This window comes from Pterocles gutturalis, unplaced genomic scaffold, assembly GCF_000699245.1.
Source record: "Pterocles gutturalis isolate BGI_N339 unplaced genomic scaffold, ASM69924v1 scaffold30440, whole genome shotgun sequence".
NCBI classification, from domain to species: domain Eukaryota; kingdom Metazoa; phylum Chordata; class Aves; order Pterocliformes; family Pteroclidae; genus Pterocles; species Pterocles gutturalis.
The window spans coordinates 42,877-63,914 of NW_010139256.1; the positions used below are offsets into that span (position 1 = coordinate 42,877).

General features: G+C 36.6%; 1 protein-coding gene across 1 annotated transcript in view; it reads left to right on the plus strand.

Moving 5' to 3' along the window:
- Positions 1 to 21,038, plus strand: part of LOC104468985 (peroxidasin homolog) — a gene marked incomplete at both ends in the record, with an annotated part of 42,510 nt that overhangs the window by 15,738 nt on the left and 5,734 nt on the right. The window contains 11 exons of the mRNA XM_010083295.1: positions 350 to 421; positions 2,422 to 2,591; positions 3,927 to 4,044; positions 6,183 to 6,352; positions 7,303 to 7,575; positions 8,921 to 9,037; positions 10,124 to 10,282; positions 12,854 to 12,966; positions 14,047 to 14,203; positions 16,797 to 16,905; positions 17,345 to 17,502. Of these exons, the coding sequence (XP_010081597.1) occupies positions 350 to 421; positions 2,422 to 2,591; positions 3,927 to 4,044; positions 6,183 to 6,352; positions 7,303 to 7,575; positions 8,921 to 9,037; positions 10,124 to 10,282; positions 12,854 to 12,966; positions 14,047 to 14,203; positions 16,797 to 16,905; positions 17,345 to 17,502 (1,616 nt within the window). The remainder of the gene's footprint in view (positions 1 to 349; positions 422 to 2,421; positions 2,592 to 3,926; positions 4,045 to 6,182; positions 6,353 to 7,302; positions 7,576 to 8,920; positions 9,038 to 10,123; positions 10,283 to 12,853; positions 12,967 to 14,046; positions 14,204 to 16,796; positions 16,906 to 17,344; positions 17,503 to 21,038) is intronic.

Genomic DNA, 21,038 nt, shown 5'->3' on the forward strand with positions numbered 1-21,038 from the left:
TGTGATCAATGCCTAAAATAAATGTTATGAATGAAGAAGTAGAAGGTTTATATTATGACTTGTCTTTTTTTTTTTTTTTTTTACATTTCACATTTGAATGCTTATGAACTTCCCTTCCTTTTGGTTCCTTTGTCTTTTTATGGCTTCTTTTTCCCCATATGGACACACCAAATACATTTTGGAGACCACTTAAAAAATGGCAACCAATGTATTACTGAAAAAGGTTAATTTTTGTTTTTTTAATTTTCTAAAATTACTTTCTTTTAAAGGACTTTCACAAGAATGTAAATGAAATCAGTACATGTCAAAATCTGAATTATTACGTGCATATTTCTGTGCTTTTTAACAGATTTTTACATAACAACAGAATAGCTCATTTGATTCCTGGAACATTTAGTCACTTAGAATCTATGAAGAGACTGTAAGTAAATTGAATTATTATGGAACTAAAGGAAGTTTAAATAGTGTAATTATACTGTATCTCGTATTGCAATATTTATTTTCCTTGAAAATTACTTTCATTGTGTAATTGTTTTAAATACTAAATAATATTTCCTAAGCTCTGCTTCAGTTGTTTATATACATAGATTGAGACCATTGCTTCATATTCTACTGTCTTTAGTGCCTGACTAAATCCTTATGTCTATTTGCTGTCTTGGAATTATTGGTAGTCATATGGTCTTGTTTTGTAAACCAAATAACACACACAGCTCCTTCTTTGGTTTGTTTTTGTTTGTTTGTTTGTTTGTTTTTTCCTACTCTTATATGTCTTACTGGGTGATCCTTCTCTGATCTCTTTCAGTAGTTGGTTATTTTGGTATTGTCTTGTAATTGTTTTACTTGTTCTTATCTGGTGATAAAAACATGGTGACAAAAAGATGCTTTGTAGTTTTAGAATGTAAGTATCACTTTCCAAAGCAACTCCAGAAGCCAGTTCTTCTTGAAATGCCGTTAACTTGGAAAATCAGAGGCTTCTTAATCCTTCAGCAGCGTTTGAAAACTTGAACTCAATAAGAATACCATAGTAAGGTGACTTTCAGAGGGTTTTCTGTCCCTCACTTTGAATTTCCAGTGATCTAGAATAAACGTTCTTTAAATTATCCAAGACTGCCGTTTTGAGAAAGGCAGTCATGCATTCCATACCCCCCTTTCCGGGAGGACTGCTGAGGATGTGCTTGCAGCGCGTCACCGTGCCAGCTCTACCAGGAAGAGAGATCACAAGGGACATAAAAGGAGGATGGTCCTCCTGGCTTAGGACAGCTGTGAAACCATACCTTTAACTGTGGACAGAAGGCAGAATAAAGTAAATTTTGATAATGTGTGCACCTTCCAGTAGTAGCTGCTTTACTAATAACTCCCTTAGATTCCTGTGGAGTTCATGCAAACAGAAAGGGATGCTTCTTCACATAATCCCTAGGTGAAGGGGGGTTTTGATAGTGGCTATTAGCGGAACAGGACACTGGGCTAAACTGACCAGTTGTCCTCTGACCTGGGACAGCTTATCCCTAAAGGCTGCATTATGACTTTTATGTTCCGGATTTAAATTCTACCAGTAACATCTGATATTCAGGGAGACATTTGTGCAATAACTTTTAAAACAGTTTTGCTTGTTCTTGCCTGTTTTTCATAGGAGAACAGGGAAGATAGAATATCTGGGCATTTCTACAAGAAGTTAAAAAAATATTAAGAGACAAAATGATCAAAAAGTTTACTACCCCAAAAGTTACACCAAACTGAGGTTGCTTTGCCACGCAACTTTAATTCCAATCTAGACATTTAGCTATATTTGATGGTACAGGTTTCTGTACTTAATGTTTGTTTTTTTTTTCCTATCCACCAAGAAATGCAGTACTCCACTTAATAACAGAGCCCTTCACTACTGGAAAGAAAGTCAACAGAATTTATGGGTTCTCATTATCTGAAATACACAGGTGTTTTACAAAGTTACTGAACCACTGAACTCAGCGAGAGCTTTATGCTTAAATAAAACTGTGGGTCTTTGTCTCAGTTGCCTGATCAGTGAAATGGGAAGTTGTAAAAATGTCAGGTTAGCTGTGAAGTTACTACAGTAATGCAGAAAAAAGTGTGGGGAGAATGGTATACATTCCTTATTTAAGCAAAGTTTGTATAACATATAAATAAAATCTGATTTATTTACTGAATGCTGGGGTTAAAAAAGAAAGGTTGTTTAGATGGTTGCTATGTTGAACACAGCCCAACCCGTGCAGTAAAATTATTATGTATTTTTGTAATAAAGACTACCAGAATGCATATAAGCAAGTAATCATCACCAGTATTCCACATTGCCCCTTGTCTGTATTCACAGATAAAGGCGCTGCTGGTATTGCAGAACTGTTTTGATCCTAACAAAATAGTTGGAGCTTGCTAACAGGTGCTGTGGCTGCTTCTTGTTTTGTGCAGACGTTTGGATTCGAACGCTCTTCACTGTGACTGTGAAATCCTGTGGCTGGCGGAGCTGTTGAAGACGTATGCGGAGTCGGGTAATGCTCAAGCAGCAGCTACCTGTGAGTATCCACGAAGGATCCAGGGAAGATCAGTGGCCACGATAACACCAGAAGAACTTAACTGTGGTGGGTTTGCCGCTTCCTGATGGCTTCTTTAATGTGTTAAATGTACCTAAACTGTTTTTTTTTTTCTGTTTTGTTATAATTTGTTGTTCTGTTCTCTTCGATAACACTGACTGCCTCTGGTCAATATTGGTTATTTCCAGAAATCTCCCTTATTCCTTCTCAGTTTTTGTCCCCTTCTGACAGAACTGATTGCTTTTACCCCTCAGCTTATCTTTGATGAAACAAGTATAACCATATTTGAACCTTCTCGAGGAACTAAATGTGATTATCCAGAAGAGTTGATTTTTCCTTTCTATATTTCAGTTTTGATGACAAAAGGATTCTCAGCTAGGGTCTTTGGTGTTATGTTAATGTTGTTTGGTGTCCTTTATTCCCTTCTGTGTGAGGGAAAGGGAAGAAAGAAACTGTACAGAATTGCTTCTGATTTCACAGACATTATTGTTAAAACTCTTGTTGATATTGGAATTGGGGTCAGGACACTGGATCTCTTTTTTACTCAGCTATACTTACACGGAGTGCCCTGCAAAGGCACTGCAATCCTCTGTCACTGAAGGATTAACGGATAAGCACTTGTATTATAATCCTTGTTGTTCATCTTTATTCCGTCAGCCTAGGGTTGCAAAGGCTCGACCCTGTGGGCACCCTGGGTCTCGGCTCTGCACCTCTTTGTTCCAAAATCAAAATGCAGATTTCTCACCAAGCTATGGGCATTTGCCTGCCCAGCCATGTGATGATGTGAAGTTATAAAATAAGTAAATTGTTCTTTTAGTTCTGCATTGGATATAATTCTGATTGTGAGAATTATGACCATAAGTGTCTACAAGGTTCTTGATAGTAAAAAGGGGATTTGGTGCAAGAGTAATTCACATGGCATCCTGCCAGCTCTCTGCACATCTAAGGAGCCTGAATATGTAAATTGCAGGAAGCAAGCTGAACAAATTATTCTGTAGGAGGCAGGCTAGGCACTGATACTTATCTAGAGGAAGTTATTTTAAATGGCACTTGTGCTTGCTGCTTTGAAGTTTTTCCTTCATAAGCAAATTGAGCCTCTGTTCAAATAAATAAAACAGCTACTTTAGAACCTGATACAAATTTGCACAATCCGTTTCCAGTCTGCTAAAATGTCCTGAGGAACAATGGAGGAGGCCAGAAAGCCCACAGTCACTTTTGCATAGTGAAGAGTGCATTTAATCCTGATTAAGTATATAAATATTTTAAGTTAAAATATTTGTGAAAAATATTTTTCTACAATGTGTATGGAAAATTTTGTATTTACTGTTATTTAGTAGTTTTAAAACAAGTAAGAGTTCCTTATATGTTTTATTGTTGATATAGAGAGGCCAAGAATTACATCAGAGCCTCAGGATGTGGATGTTACCTCAGGGAATACAGTGTACTTCACTTGCAGAGCTGAAGGCAATCCCAAACCAGAAATTATCTGGCTTCGAAACAAGTAAGTTTAAAAGAGTAAGAGAGAAACTTGATGCAAGAATGCTTGTCTGGGTGTGTGTACATTTCTGGGTGCATGTCCCCACACCTTACTATGTGGAATAGTTACAGCAGAAACATAGTTAAAAGAAGTATGTGAAGCAATAATGGCCCGGATCTGTTTTATTAGTAATTCTAAACACTTAATAGCTGATAACTTTAGAAAATGCTAATTTATTACTATAATACTATTGGTAAGACTTTCAACTGCAGTTGTACCTGCAAAGTTGCTCACCCCTGTAAAACTGTAAATCATTGTATGTAAGTACCAGGCAATATGGATGTGCTGCACGTGCAGTCTGTGGGTTTAGCTAGCGTTTGCATGCCCTGTGCAGGTCTGTTTGCATTACATTTTGAGGAAGAGCAAAGACTACTTTTTTAAAGGACTCCAGCTTGATAAGTTAGGTTGCAAAGGAGATCTTCCTTGAGCCCCAGCTCCCTGGAGGCAGCTTTCTTCCAAGGTATACCTCCATACCAGAAGAGGGGAGGTATATCAATTTCCAGGCTCCCCAGACCCAGTATATGGAGGGCAGGCAAGTGCTTATATCACAGGACTGTAGGGTAATTCAGTTTGGAGGGGATCTCGGAAGGTGTCCCGTGCAGCCTTCTGCTCAAAGCAGGATCATACCAGGTTGCTTTATCCAGTTGGGTCTTAAAAGTCTCCAGAGATGGAGGTTGCACAAGCTCTCTGGACAACTTTCCCCATTGCTTCTCCTCTCTGCTTAGCAGATGGGAGAGAAGGGCCTATAAATGACGTGTGTCTTTCAGCAGCCCAAGGGCCAACCTGCTGCAGAGTGGCTGCTAGAGCTTTGCCCAGAGCCTGGCTCCCTCCAGCAGTGCTGGGCAGGGTGCGGCTGAACCAGCCACCCAGCAACCTGTTGCCCCACTTAAACTGAGGTTAATTTACGATGGAGACATGAATTGTGAGTTTACCACTATTTTATTCAGATTTTGGATTAGTAATGCTCTTATACATAACGGAAAACCTGACCTGGAAAATAAATTTCCTCACAATTTATATTAGCAAATGAACCATTTTAGTTTGTTACTTGTTGATAAAATGGAACAATGTAGAGTCCTGCAGCTCTGTGCTGTAGCTTTGTGCTGATGTCAGGGAGAACCCCACATGCAGCAAGGGTACAGTGGTTATGGAGTATGTCAAGAACTGAGCCTTGAACTTGGATGGCATAATTATTTCATTAAAATTGTCTTTGGCTCATGTACTTTTTATAATAAACAAAGAAAACATGTATTCAGAATACACATATGAAAGAGTTTTAAGAAGAAATTTGAGCTTGGGGTGTGGGATTATTGACTCTGGCATGTTTCCTGGCTGCATGAATGAGAGCAAAGTGCTTTGCAAGGTAGTTGAATATGGCAAGATTTCAATCAAAAGCCATTGACCTGTTGAGCAGTATGTTGAAAACATCAGCAGTCAGGCTGTATTTTGTACATAGGGGATGCGATCTCCTCCTCTGTGCTTTCTTCATCATTTGTTGAGGGATGGAGTGAGAAACCGTTCCTTTGATAAAAACCCCTGACAGTTCTTGGTTAATATCATAGAAATGTATCCATGACGTAGCCTGAAGACCTGATCTTAACTTACGTTTCAAGTCAGTGCAAATTACAATCAGGTTCATTAGTGCTCCTTGAGCAGTCCAGACAGAGATTGGCACAAAGATGGTTTTATAGCAACTGACCCCTCTCCTAGTTGGAAGTATCTTGAGTGTTGAGCTTGCACGATATAACTCCAGCGGAAACATTTTAAATTGATTTGCCAGTTAGAACAGCCTTAAAAGAAAATGAGACCAGTTATGTGTATTTTGTTCACTTTTTTCCTTGTAAGCTTTCACTCATGAAAGTGTTTTGTCTTTTAATTTTGAAGATGTACTACTTGCATAAGCAAAACTGGTTCGATTTTTGGTTTTCCTCTTCTTCTCTTTAGGAGAAAACTAAAGGATCTCATATTTTACGTAACACAGAGAACGTTTGTTTTTTTTTTCCCGAAGTTGTTTTGGTTAATATATTTTGAGTTTTATTGTTTGGTAGTTTTCTGTGCTGGTGATTTAAAGGTTTAACTCCAGCAGATTCTTTTCTTCACAGTAATGAGCTCAGTATGAAAGAAGATTCCCGTCTAAACTTGCTAGATGATGGCACATTAATGATTCAGAATACTCAAGAAACAGACCAAGGCATTTACCAGTGCATGGCAAAAAATGTGGCTGGAGAAGTGAAAACTCAGGAAGTTACTCTTAGATACTTTGAGTCACCAGGTAAAGAATGTAAAGTCTGAATTTTGCATTCAGATAGAGAATCGTTTTGATAATAAGATCACTAAAAATAAGATGTTCTGGCTCTTGTATCTTCTTGACATGTAGATTTCTTGTGCTTAGGCCTGTTAAGAACTAGATCATGAAGTTATAATATCCTTAGAACAAAAATGCAAATCAGCCAGTTGATTAATGTCTTTATTATAGTATGTAATTCTGATTATAGTCATGTAGGCTGTTTGTACAAGGATTAGGAAGAGAGGCTGTTGCATTGCAGCATTGCTCAGTGTGCAATAATGTTCTCTCTGGATACCTGAAAATCACAACTTCCAAACAGGCCAGTCATGAGAGCCTTGGCACATTCTGTGCAGCCATCCTTGCTCAGGAGCTTTTTAGCCTGAATCTCTGTCTCGCCAGTGCTTCATGTTTGCGAGCATTGAATTCCTGTTCAGGTCTGTAATGTTTTTAAATTTGAAACTTTGCTGAGAGAAAATTTTGTTTTGGCACTCAGCATCAGGTAAACTTAAAATATCACTGCAAAGCACGTGTGTAGTTGGGAAAAGTTACTAAAACGTAGCTTAATCCGTTTTGTCTTTTTGTGCACTTAGGGCAATTTTTAGCCAGTTTGTTTTCTGGATCTGAGTGTCTGTGCCTCTGAAAATATCTTTATAAAGATCAGCAAATGAAAAGGAAATGTCTGAAAATAGTTTTAATGGAAGTTAAGAAAACACATCAGTGCAATTATATGAACTTTTATTTTTTATCTATTGCCGTTTATAAATGTCTGCAGCTAGATTATGCTTAAAGTGAGGCAGAGTTTGCACCAAGATTAGAAGTATGTTGGAACAGAGCTATTAAAAAAACCTCTAGATTCCCCAAACTATTACAATATTCATATAAATTAGTGCTATGTGGGCTAAAAGTCATATTTAGGCATTGTTCTTCTCTCTCAGCCCGGCCTAGTTTTGTAATTCACCCACAAAATACTGAAGTACTAGTTGGAGAGAGTGTTACCTTGGAGTGCAGCGCAGCCGGGCACCCTCAGCCACGAATTACCTGGACCAAAGGCGACAGAACCCCTTTACCCAGTGACCCTCGCATCACAATAACTCCATCAGGAGGTCTTTACATACAAAATGTGAAGCAGGAGGACAGTGGCGAGTATACCTGTTTTGCAACTAACAGCATAGATAATATCCATGCGACCGCATACATCATAGTCCAAGGTGAGTAATGTTAAACTCATGGTGAGTAACATTAAACTAGTAGTGACAAGCTGGAAAACACATTAGGAGGAGTATATATTACTTCAATTTTTGTTGTTTTGTCTTTTTTTCTGAATTGTCAGAGCCGAACTAAAATCGTAAGAGGTTTTTCTTTTAATTACACTATTCTAGTATAGTCCATAGGAAAATTGCTATACCTTTCGCTCAGAATATACATTACATACAAATTTTCTGAAACTTAATTTTCATTGATGGTTCTCAGAAGTTAATCAATGGTGTTTTGAAATGTGTATTTCTTATTATATATTTAGTTTGCTTGTAGGAGTAAACATAAAATGTCCAGTTTGTGGAGGACTGTATGTTTTCTGTAACAGGTAGCAATCTTAGAATTTGTGCTTGCAGTACTAGAAATGGAGCTTCAAGTGCAGATCTGCGCTTCCTTTGTTTTGTAAACACTTGAGTGAATGTGGGTGCATTTTCTGAGTTTCTCAGATACTATCACTCTGCCAGCTGAGGCACTAGCATAGCTTTTCTGCAAAACAAAAATCAAAGTACTGTAACGTACTGTGATCCTAATGATTTTGGTATTGTATGTCAGTAGGATGAATATGAAGATTTCTGAGAACAATGTATCAAAAAGCTTCCTATATAGATGGAGACTATTTTTTTGCAAATGTTTTAATGCTGAAACTTTTGTTTGCAACACATTTTGAGTAAATTTTAAATTTAAGTTTGTTTCTGTCCTCATATTAAGATCTCTAGTTGGCAAACAGTTTAGGTTGCAAATGCTTTGTTAATGAGTTCAGTTTTTAAAGCTATACACAGCAACTTGTACATGTGATTTGTTCATTTATCATTCACCAATGGATGACTGTGTTTTGAGAGCTGAACAAATTTCTTCTCACACTGATAATGCCGTGATGTTACTGCAGAAACTGGCCCACGCTCCACTCGCTGCAGCTCAGGATGGTTTTGACTGCATTGCATTTTCTCCACAATTTAGCTGAAGATTTTTTGAGAGAAAGAGAAGGTATTTTTAATCCAGGGAACACTCTGTGTTTGGTTCTACAAATCTTACTGTATCTCTTAGTTTGGATCTATAGCAATGGATCCCAGAGGCCTTCACTGACACCAGGGTCAGCTTGAGAAGGAAATGTTCCTGTTGCACAAGCGGCTGCCCTAAATCTCTGCCCTATAGCAGTAACAATATGAGAGAGTCCCACTAGCATCTCTTTTCCCACCAATGTGAGCTATTCAAGTCACACAGGAAACTGTACGTAATTTCAGACACTCATGCATTTTTCAGTTTGTTTTATTTTTAACCAGTTTGTTTTCTCTTCTGTAGCTCTACCTCAGTTTACTGTCACTCCTCAAGACAAAACAGTGATTGAGGGACAAACTGTTGACTTCCCTTGTGAAGCACAAGGCTATCCCCAGCCTGTTATTGCCTGGACTAAAGGAGGTAAGCGAGTTCCCTTTTTGCTTTTAAACTACTAGAGGAGTTTATCTCTCATTTTGCAGTCACTCATGCATTGAAAAGAATTGCATGTGTTTGTTTAGATGCTTCAGTCTCTGAAGGAAACGGGGCTCGTCTCTTTCTGCTTTAGCTAGAAAAGGTGAGGTGTGCCACAGAAGCTAGCTGCCTGAGCACTCTTCATTTTTCAGTAAAAAGGACTCACTAAAATATATGTTAGATTCCTAATAATAAATGTTAAAGAAATATGAGACAAATCACATATGGCAATACTAATCACTGCCAGTTTACAGCAGAACAAATGGAGGTGACTGTCATTAACTGGAGATATGAAAATAGGTGGGATGTGCTTTCTTTAGAAACAGAACAGTCCAACCTGTAACTGGTGTCAGTAGAACTGCATTTCTGTCACTTAATGTGCATTGACAGGAACACTGGGGTGCACTCTGCTGCCTGTTTTATCAGGTTGTGGCTGTAAAGGTGTTAAGCCAAACTGACCGGGAAGAAATGCTGTAGTGGATGTTTTATCAGTAAGTAAATAATCCAGTTGAATCAAATGAAATAGCTCTAGCAGGCAAGACAACTCTTAGGAAACGCTAATTTATGGTAGATAAAGCAGATTTTTAACAAACTCTTGATCATTTTGATGCTGATGATGCCCTTGCTTCTCTCTCTACCAAGATTGCTCCAATCAAATGTCCAGAAAGGAAGAATAGTGTACAGACTCTGATGTATCTTTTATTTCATTTTTATTATATTCGGTGTTTTCAGGGCTGTATGTATTTTTCTATGGATTCTCAAGATGGCCTAGGCAGATGAGATGAATTGCATTATTACACACACACAATAATATAAAATGAACAGTAATAGCTTATGATTGTGTGCATATGTGTGTTTTGTCTGCTTTACATGTTTATTTTCTGGGAAGTAAAGGTTCCAAAGTTTTTTTTTTAAAGACTAATTTTTTTCAATTTTTTATCAAATATAAAGTCTTCAGGATTTCCCTTTTTCTGACACAAAGGGACTTTGTTCTACACTGATATAAATAGCAAATACTCTTGCTCTGTGTTTCAGGAGGACAATTGTCTGTTGACAGAAGACACTTAGTTCTATCCTCTGGAACCTTAAGGATTTCCAGGGTTGCTCTTCATGACCAGGGACAGTATGAATGCCAAGCTGTCAACATTATTGGATCTCAACGAGTTGTTGTATACCTGACCGTACAGCCTAGAGGTATGTTCTTCCTGTACAACTGCTGGGAAAAAAAAAGAAAAAGAAAAAGAAAAGAGAAAAATTGCTCTTTTATGCTAAAAATAGACAGTACTGTGTTTGATTTCTTTTTTCTCTGAAATCTAAGATTGAGAATTAATTATTTTTGATGGCACAAAATGTTCATATGAAGTGTTTATTTTTGTTAAGAATGGAAAAAAGCTTTTGAAACAGCTGGAATAGCGCTTGGGTTTTTCTTCAGGACTTTTGCTGCATTTTACAATGATTCTAAGTTGCTGGTTTTGAATTATAAGCTATTTTATTAGTTTTTATACGCTGAGCATGTGGGACAGTGTGTCCTGATAGACTTTGTTCAAAATCACTTGGAGACTACATAAAATTACAACTAAACATGGCCTTTTTTGATAAAAGCTTGTTAGAATGAAGCTATAACTTTTCTTGTTTCGAAAACTTACTGTTCAGGGTATTGCTGACATTTCACATTTCTGATCGTTATTTCTGAGTATATCTATTTTTAGATTCCAGGTGGTTTTTGATAAATAACATGTATAGATACTTATCAGTATTTCTGCAGAGCATCATTCTGTTAGAACAGTCTGTCTTCTGTGAAGGAGGTTTATCTGATTTATTCTTTTGTAAAGAATGGAGGTTTGCTTGGTGGGTGACTATTCCTATGCTTGGGAAAGTATTTTAGTTTGTGAAGAAACTAGTTTCTTGTAAGACTCTGTGCTGTTAACTAAATAATAATACTAACATAATGTTTTGATGTCCAGAAACAGAACACTTTATTTTACAACAGCAGAATGACCTTCACAATGAAAAGTCATTCCTTATACTTAAAATAAGATGACACAGAAAAAAAAAAGCTCCATTTTTCTTATGCTTTTCTTCAAGTAAATTCTAAGTAAGCTACCTCTAGGATTAATTAGAATCATATTGATATTTATAATTTAGTCAAGTACTTTGGTGTTTAACTAAATTCAAGGAGATTAAACATTTAATTAAAATAATTTCTTGTTAATGACCTCATCTTAAACATTATTTTAGTGAAAGGGGCTCAAATATCTTCCTGAGCTTAGATGTTTGTCAGAAAAAAATTCCATTCACTTTTCTTAGTTAAGAGTAGTACTGGGAGATTGATTTGTCGAAATCAAGATTTTTTTTTTTTCACCTACATAAAATTTTCGACTAAAATTCTGTAAAACAAATCTCAGCTTTAAAAAGTTTAATAGCCTTCCAGCTGTGTTAAACCTCACTGAACTTGAGTACAGTTTAATAAAATTATTTTTGTGTGACTCAGGTTGCAAAATCCAGTCACCAAAAATGGTAAATACAAGACTGAAGGCTGCATATGCAGCCTGAAATTGGAGCTCTCCATACATTCACTGCAATGCTATTTTCAATTGTGCAAGAAGAGAAAACTTTTTCCTCTAGGCTTCTGACAAAAGGACTGTTCATCTGAGGAATGTCTAGCCAGTGTGGCTGAATCTGTATTGATGAACACAGATTAATGGTCCAGATCTGTATGCTGGCATGATGTGGCTTCCATCCACAGAACCAGACTCTCTTACCTCCCAGTGCTGGATGCCTGAATGTCTAGTCAGTGTGGCTAAATCTGTATTGATTAATGGTCCAGATCTGTATGCTGGCATGATGTGGCTCACATCCACAGAACCAGACTCTCTTACCTCCCAGTGCTGGATGCCTGCCTCTCAATGCCTTACTTGAAATAGTTTCTGGTCCTTAATAGCTATTTACATACAATTTAACACCAGAGCCAGATTTGGTTGGTAGTATAAATGTATGCTCTGTGGCCAAATACTCCTCTGTAAAAGCACAGTCCCCTCTCGCTCCCCCCAAAATACTGATATGATACAGCAGAAGTACAGTTCTTAATGTCTTCATAATCTTGTCTGTGCTTCTTGTGATGGTAACTGAATGCTGGGCGTCAATCTGGATTTGAAGAACATTAGGATTAAAAATGCATTTATTTTCTTCACACAGGGTTTTCGTAAGTGTGTACCCTGTGTTCCTAAAACTGAAGGTGATTTCTTGATGTTTTAAGTTCTAGGGCTCATTAGTGTCAGGGGGGTAGGAGCTCTGTGAAGGCTTAGCACCTCAGCAAGTCAGGCTGGGGGAATCACAGCTGAATGAGTTGTGGAAAATTTTGCTTTTATCATCTAAGAAAACTCTGGTGTTGCTATTTAAAAAATTAAAACTTAAAAAATTGTCAGAAATTGATGAAATATTCATTCTGGTGACTTTGTTCAGATTTAGCTATTCACAGAAATGTTTTTTGGAGCTTTTAGTTTGTGAAATTTAATTTTTTTTTTGGCAACCACTAGCCTCTTTTGTTAGGAGTTAAGACTGCTTAAAAATCAGCCTGAAGCAGACATCAGGAATAAGGAATTTTATCTGTAAAACAAACTTATATGTAACTAAAAACTTGCAGACAGAACAGGGTTACAGATTAAGAAGTGATGGGTAGCTGAAAAAAAAAGTAGTGACCTCTTTTTAGATCATCTTTTGCACAAGCTGTGTTTCATTCCTTGTCAATGTATCATTTTTCTTTAGTGACTCCTGTGTTTGCCAGCGTTCCCAGTGACATGACAGTGGAGGTTGGCACGAACGTGCAGATCCCGTGCAGTGCTCAAGGAGAGCCAGAGCCAGTGATTACATGGAACAAGGTGGTAGATATTGTTTGTTTGTTGCAGAAAGGCAGCAGCCTTTCCATCTCTTCATAATTAGCTATTTAAAATGCACATTGTCAAATTATTGCTTGCTCAGGTGTCTGAAAACATTACCCAAGTTTGATCAGCAAATCTTTCATACAGAGCTTGTATATAGAATCATAGAAGCACAGAATCATAGAATCATAGAATCATTAAGGTTGGAAAAGACCTCAAGGATCATCAAGTCCAACCTAACACCACCTAACTCACTAAACCATGTCCCTAAGCAATATAGATACCAAACTTGAATTTTTTATATATATAAAATATATATAGTAATACAAATCATCATACACACCACCTAAAATTCATAATTTACAGTTCTGTGCAAGTATCCTATTGATATTCACACTTTCAATGATATTATAGATATAGAGCAATAAAAAATAATGTTTTCCTGAGCTCATTGACACTTCAACCAGGACATCTTTTGGTAACTCTTTGGTAACCTCTCTGTGGCTTTGATTTCCATTGGTGCGATAATTGTTATATCAAACTCTTAGGTAGGGTTATTAGAAGAATTACTGGCAAATTAATGGGTTGCTAGTACTGATCTTCAATTTTCGTGATTATCTTCTCTTCAACTAGTGAGCATTAGAATATCTGCTTTAATATAACTTAAATAGCTCCTAAATGCATAGCACATGAAGAACTTATACAGCTCTTGACATCTTTTTTAGTGGGTTAATTTTGAGTAAAATCAAATATATATGTTCTCAAGAGATGCTACCTTATTTTTGGGTGTTAAATTTTATGTAGTGAGGACCTATAACTATTAACACACTTTGATTTATGATAATGAGTACTTTTAAAAATAAATAAATACACTGTACAATTTAGAAATACATACAAGTCCTCCAGCCAACATAAGTGTGTGAGTTTTTAATATAAGTTCATGTAAATCTATTTTACTATTATTTTGGCATACAAAATAGAAATACAACACAAAATATAAAAATAAAAGAGAAAAAGAAGACAAAAATTCAGGTTTGAAAACCGGTGTTTAGAACAACTAAATATTGTGCTTTGCTGCAGGATGGAGTACAGGTAACTGAGAGTGGAAAATTTCATGTTAGCCCAGAGGGATTTCTTACCATTCGCGATGTTGGAACAGCTGATGAAGGTCGATATGAATGTGTTGCCCGGAATACCATAGGATACTCCTCTGTTAGTATGGTGCTTAGTGTTAACGGTAAGGTATATGAACCAGAGGTTTGAGTTAGATTAGTTTTATTCTAATTGCTTAATATGTAAGGTGGGAAAAAGTAAATAAAATGTTAAATTCTTTCTTTTATTCAGATTTTTCTTTTCATCCCATAATCCTCTCTTTTTTTTTTTTTTCTTCATTTAGTTCAGGCAAGTAACTGCACAGATGTGAAATTAGCAAACTACAAAGCTTGGTGTTAGCTGATCTGCAGCATTTAATTGTCGTGTGGTTATTTTTCTTGTAAACTATAGCATCAGTAAACCTTAAATTTAGTGAAACTACCCTTGATTAACCTGCATTCAGTCTGGAACTGTAAATGACGTTTCTCTTTAAAATTAGTGGGATATCAGATATTGTTTCTCTATGGTTGCCATAAAAATGATGCTGTCGGAGAAGCAAGGAGGACAAGTGGACAGATTATAAGTACTGGTTACCTGCTATCTGGATAGCATTAATAATGGCATAGCCAGAAATGCCTAAAAATTTGCATGTTAACATTTCTTTTATACAAAGTTAATGTTTTATGAATGTTCCTAATGCATAAAAATATTTTCTTAACATTGAGACAGTGTAAAGGCAAGTGTATAAAAAGTAGGTTGGGCAAGTTTTGCTGGCCATGTTCAATAATATTTTAAAGATGCTTTTCTTTTGCCATTTTCTTCTGTCCTTTTCTAAAGTCTCTGGATTAAGTATAAGGCTTAAAAAAATTGCCATTTTTCTACACCCTACCCCCCGCCAAAAAAAAAATATTGTGTGAAAGGGTTGCAGGGAGCTTTCACTTTTAATATTTATCAGTCTAAACTAAAAACTACTGGCAGCAAATAGTCTAAACAAAAATAAAGGACAGTGTAGTTAACATCTGACCAAGGTTTATGGTTCAGCCCACGTGTACCATTAATCAGAAAGATACCTCTGTAAAACAGATATCTAAAGTACACACCGAGGTTACATCTATCACAGACAGCACGAGGGAAGGTAACCAGCCACCAGATTTCTGCAATCTGCAGTGTTGCAGTGTTAAGATGGTTCATGGCACACAAGCACTCTGTGAAACAACTAAAATGAGGGTAGCAAACATGTAAATGATATTTCTCCTTAAAATAAGTAGCTTATCTGATAATATTTCTGTATGATTGCCATGAAAAATGAAGCTGTCAAGCAAGGAGGACAGTTGGTAATTGGGACGGATCAGGGGCTATTGCTGTTAAGCACTGTGGAAAGGGTCGCCCCGTCTTGGATGCTGGGAGTATGTTGTCAGCAGCCCAAGGCAGCTGGCTTCAGGGCAGGGAAAGGGGCTTTGGCTACAACTACAGAGAGCCAGGGACTGTTTTATTTGACAGGATAGATGGTTAGTTTGATTACCCAGGTCTAGACTCTGAAACTCATATAGACACAGCCTAAGCTGCCAGTTATGAAGAAATAATGAAATATTGCCTAAGAAAGAAAAAAAAAATCATGAAAAGCTTGCAAACAATGTTTTTTATGTCAGCTGACTTTGTACATCTGCTGATTTTATTCCAGTGTATTTGCTTTGGACTTTTTCCCTACTTTACCCTTCTTCCTCTGTGACTTTTCCAATCTAAACACACTCTGGAAATTGTTAGCTGTTGCCCCTGGATCTGGTAGTTCTTGGTTTAGACTGAAAGGAAGGTTATTAGCCTTAGATACATTGTACAAACATCCATCTGCAACTGAGTGCTGTATAAAAAGGCAGATGAATGGGCCTGTGCATTAGTGAGTTTCCAGTATTATGCAGAGCCGTTAAATAGCTTTTAAGCATGTGATTTTTAATGTAGTATTAAAAAGTTAGATAATTTTAAAGTAGAAAACAAAGTAGTGATCAAAATAAATAGAATATTTATAGGCCTTTAAAATTAATGTGTGTTGCTTACTACATTAAGCTCAAAGAGAGGAGCAATGTTAATTTACTGTAGCTAGTTAGGAATATATAAAATTCTGCAGGGTTTCTTTTTCTCTGTGTGTGTTTTATTATTTTTTTCTGTGAAATCTCTTTGAATTTATGTGATAAATCTGTTCTAAAAGGCAAATTAAGTCTGTCAGTATTTTCCACTTGTAACACATTCCTATAAACCCTTTAAATTCTTACACTGAATTCAGTACTAATTGAAATCAAAGGGAATACTTGCACTGATTGCAGTGGTTATAGGTCAGGCTTTTGATATTAACACCTGGAAGCTGATATTACACCACACCAGAAAAATTATTAACAATAATTAATTTTTGCTTTGGTCGTTTTTATTTGAAATTGTAGGACTAATTAATGTACAGTTAAATGCTGTATGCATTTATCTTCACTTTATTTTGTTTTAGAATTATAAGCAAGCTGACTTTTAAACTTAGATTAACTTCTGTTTTAAGTATATTTTACTCTACTGCAATATGCTTTGATAGAATTCCAAAATAGTTAAGAATTTTATACTTGGACAAACTACTGCTTAAAGAACAGGGGTTTACTTTGTACAACTGAAATGATGTCGTGTCTAGACTCCCTTTTATAGAAGTATCTTTTTTGTGTGTGGCCATTTTTGCAATAACATGTGAATTTCTCTTTCTGTAGTCCCTAATGTCAGCCGAAATGGAGATCCTTTTGTACAAACATCAATTGTGGAAGCAATTGCAACTGTTGACAGAGCAATAAATTCAACACGTACACATCTGTTTGACAGGTATCTCCTTTTTTTTTTTTTTTTTTTTACATTGAGAAATCAAAATTAATTTTTTTATATACTATAAATAATGGAACATTTATTAAGCAAGAAGCCATTTTATTACTTAAATTACATTGTTAATATTTGGTTAGTTCTGGGAATACTATCAGTTCAACATGTAAGTATTCCTATTATTTAAACACTCCTGTTGAGATCTCTATTCACTGCAGCAGTTTTTATGCTGAGATATGTGTATTAGAAGGCTACTAAATGTTTAATTGCTATTAAAGATTGAATGTTTTATGATTGTATTAAATATATTTTTTTGTTTGCCTTCCATTTTGAGATGAGTAACCAAGGTATGTACTAATCGTGTTGCTGAACATTTACATTTTTGTAGTATTGTTATTTTGTAACTCCTGTGTACACTTACTATTTTTTTCAAATTATCTATCAGTCGTCCTCGTTCTCCAAATGATTTGCTAGCCTTATTTCGGTACCCAAGGGATCCATACACTGTTGAGCAAGCAAGAGCTGGGGAAATATTTGAAAGGACACTACAGCTTATTCAAGAGCATGTACGAGATGGTCTAATGGTTGACCTGAATGGAACAAGTCAGTACTCTTTCCTTTTTTTTTTTCTGTGTTGAAATGTATTTGCCTTCTTAGGTCATTATACTTCAAGAGACATTTATTTTACAAATCTGGGTCCCAATTGCAGAACCATTACATTTAAATCAGTGGAGTATTTGACTTTGTGAAACTTTACCAAATATATGTGTTTGCCCAATTCAGTCCTTGATTTGCACATTGCTACATTATGGTGTAATTCTCTTTGTCTGAGCTCTCTGGGTAGTGTTTTTATTTTTCCTCACATTGACATATAAGGGAAAAAACTCATGTTCAGATTCTTCTACTGGTCAAATTTGGTATAACAGAGGTGCAGAATTCATCCTGTTTGTTAACTCCCAGTGTGTTAATTCATTAGGACCATTGTTTCATGGAAGAACAGATTTTTCTATTATGTATTAAAAATAATCAGTTTTTTGTTCATGTTTCTTTAAGTAAAACCATTTAGTGTTGGTGTGCCTTGGCAAGGAGAAAAGATGATATAACAAGAAGAATTTGTGTACTTTACAAACCAAGGTTTCTACATGAACCACAGTAGTATTCAAAGAATTACTTGCCACTCATTCTTTAAGTGCATATCAAACTAAGCTAATTGTTTCCTTTAACACTGATCTGATGTAATGAGAAATACAGTTTTTGCTGTTTTTTATAAATAGCAGAAAAATGTGAGGATTAATATTTCTACCTTTTAGTTATTGAAGTCCAAGTTCAAATTCATGAAGTCCAGCTGGAGCATATACAACTAATGTGCGTAGATCTGTGTGTGGATAGGCTTGAGGCATGGGACTGAGGCATTTGGAAATTATGATAGAGTTTTAGGAGAGCTTTTGAGACTTGAGACATAGCCAAAAGCTACACTGAAAATCTAAAGGAAATATTTTTACTTATTATATTCTTTTTGATGTTTCTAATTGGGTATTCATTGTAACTTCTGAAAACTTTAACTCTGATCGTGAACTCGGAAAGTATTTATAAGACCAAAGACTGCAAGCTTTGTGGAGTACTGTAACATTTGCTAGTAAAAGAAGCTTGCTACTCATTATTAGAGCTGAGTAAATAATTTGTGATGAATAGTTTACCACAAAAACTTCTTCAAACTTCTTTGAAGGTTTGTTTTTCATAAGAGCAACCCAATTTAATTTGGTTCTCTGATTAGATGCATATTCAAGCATATTGTATATAATACTAGGAACATATGAAGTCTGATTTGTAACAGTGAAATTCAGTCACCTAAAGTTTACCAAAAATTTGCATTGAAGCATACAAACACAAATTAAAGAACACAAAATCAGGCACCTTTCTGTGATGCTGGAAATTCTGTTCACAACCAAAGCTTGCTTCTCAGCCCTACAAAATTCACAGAAATCTGGCTTTTAGGGAAACTTGAATAGTAAAATAAATCTGTTTTCATTTAAATAGCCTAATGCTCATATTTTAATACTCATATTTGTCCTTATTTGGTTTTATTTCAAAATACAGAGTCCAATGAAAGGTGTTATTTAGTACTTTTGCATTGGGAACAGTCGAGAAACTTGACAGTTTCCCATTCAGAGACTTTTTTTAATGTAAAACCTTGGAATATCCCAAGGAAAGACTATGGAGCCAAATTGTCCTTTGCAGTGCCAGACTGTATAACAAGGGGAATGGCCACAAATTGCTGCTTGGGAGGTTCAGATTGGATGTTAGGAAACACTTTCTCACCAGGAGGCCAGTGCAGCACTGGAACAACTTATCCAGAAAGGATGAGGACACAGTCTTTGGAGGTTTTCAGGGCTGCTAGACAGGGATACAGCCGAGCTGATCCAGTGCTGAGACAGCCTTGCTTCAAGCAGGAGCTTGGTCTGGGTAAGAGGTCCCTTCTAATCAATATTTCTATGACTCTATGAAACATCTTCCTTGCAGTTTGGAAAAATATGGCTAATATTATGTGAATTGAGCTAGGTAAATTCTAAGCCCTGGAAATGCTCAGCACCCAGCCTTTTAGAAAGGAGAACCAGAGTTAGTGCTTACAGTACAAGGGGTAATGAAGAGTCTGAGATTGGTGTTTATGGCAGACTCCACTCTGCTCAGAAAGCCATCAAATCTAATCCATAGATGAGACATTGCCTGCAACTTGAACTTCTGAACGGAGAAGCTGAACCTTTTATTTTAAATTGGTAATGGAGGTCATTCTACCCAAAGCATTCATACTCGAGTTTTGCTTACAACTTGATCTCAGAAATGTGCGCAGCAACCAGGATAACCACAGCAGACAGATGTTTATGTAAAGACTGCATGAGTAATGATCATAAGGAAAGAATTCCATGATGAATGAAGATCATTTAAAAAGGAGTGTTATTATAGTGTAGTTTTAGAATTAAGCTGCCCCAGTAGCCAGCATATTATATGTTATCAATAATATCCTCAAAGAGGGTATTTTGCTGTACTACCCAGTGGCACTTACAGGTTTTGCTCTGTGGTTTATTTTTCTTTTTCCTAGTCTGGAATATTCCATAAAATAATTTATGTATGTCTTCAAGAACTGGATAGTTTTGCCTAATGTAAGCACTAGGTCTCTACTATCTTTGCTTTGACTTGTAAACCACTTGAGTACAGGTAGCCTGAGGCTGAGAAAACATAGATCCCCTGACTGAGCCCAGGTCCTGTCCCAGCTGAGCAGCTGTGAGCAGTCCTGTCCCTTTCAAGGAAAAGACAAAGAGGGGCTTTAGGGGGTTTGTTTGAAATAGCCCTGCATTGTAGCAATAGGCAGAGAGCAGCAGTGTGTCTAGCACACGTTCATGTGTTGAATGTAGATGAAGGTCAGTGTCTTTGCAGGCATTCTGGGACTGAGCTCAGGACTAAAAGGAACATTTCCCAACTGTGTGCAATTAGCCTGCACCGACCCCTTGCAAAACTGCATTCGGTTCACATTCTTGAGTGATGACCATCATGGTGGAAATGCCGTGAGCCTGTGGGAACACGGTGCCAATGTATGCTCACTCATGTCCTTTTTTCCTTCTGCCTTTATTCTTCTTGCTCGGTTTTACTCATGACTGCAAGCTTTACAGATCAAGAACCATGGTGGTGTGTGATGGTTCCTAGTTAACTGTGTCTACACTGACAAATATTCTGCCTCCTGGGCTCTCTCCTGGATCCTGGAACCTTTCTCATCCATACTCTGTATCCATTAATCACTCAAGGTGTGCCTGGGCTTTGGTGTGAGTTGTGGTGTGGTCTTGAGCCGTTGAGGATTCTTTTCAAATTAAGCCAAAAAATGTGGTCCAAGGCCACATTCCTTCCAGGAGAACAAAGTAAAGCTTTTCTGAAGGAAACCTGCTCCTCCTGCACAATGGATACCGTAGGGATGTCTTTCTCAGCATCAAAAATTTCACTGTACAGACACATTTCTGTTGGTCTAAGTAAGTTGGTAATGTAGATATAGCCCAAATGAATTACTTTTTTTCCTGAAATGAAGCCCAAATATTTTTAAGAAAAAAAATCACTTTTAGAATAACTCCTAATAGGCAGCATAGGCAAGGCAC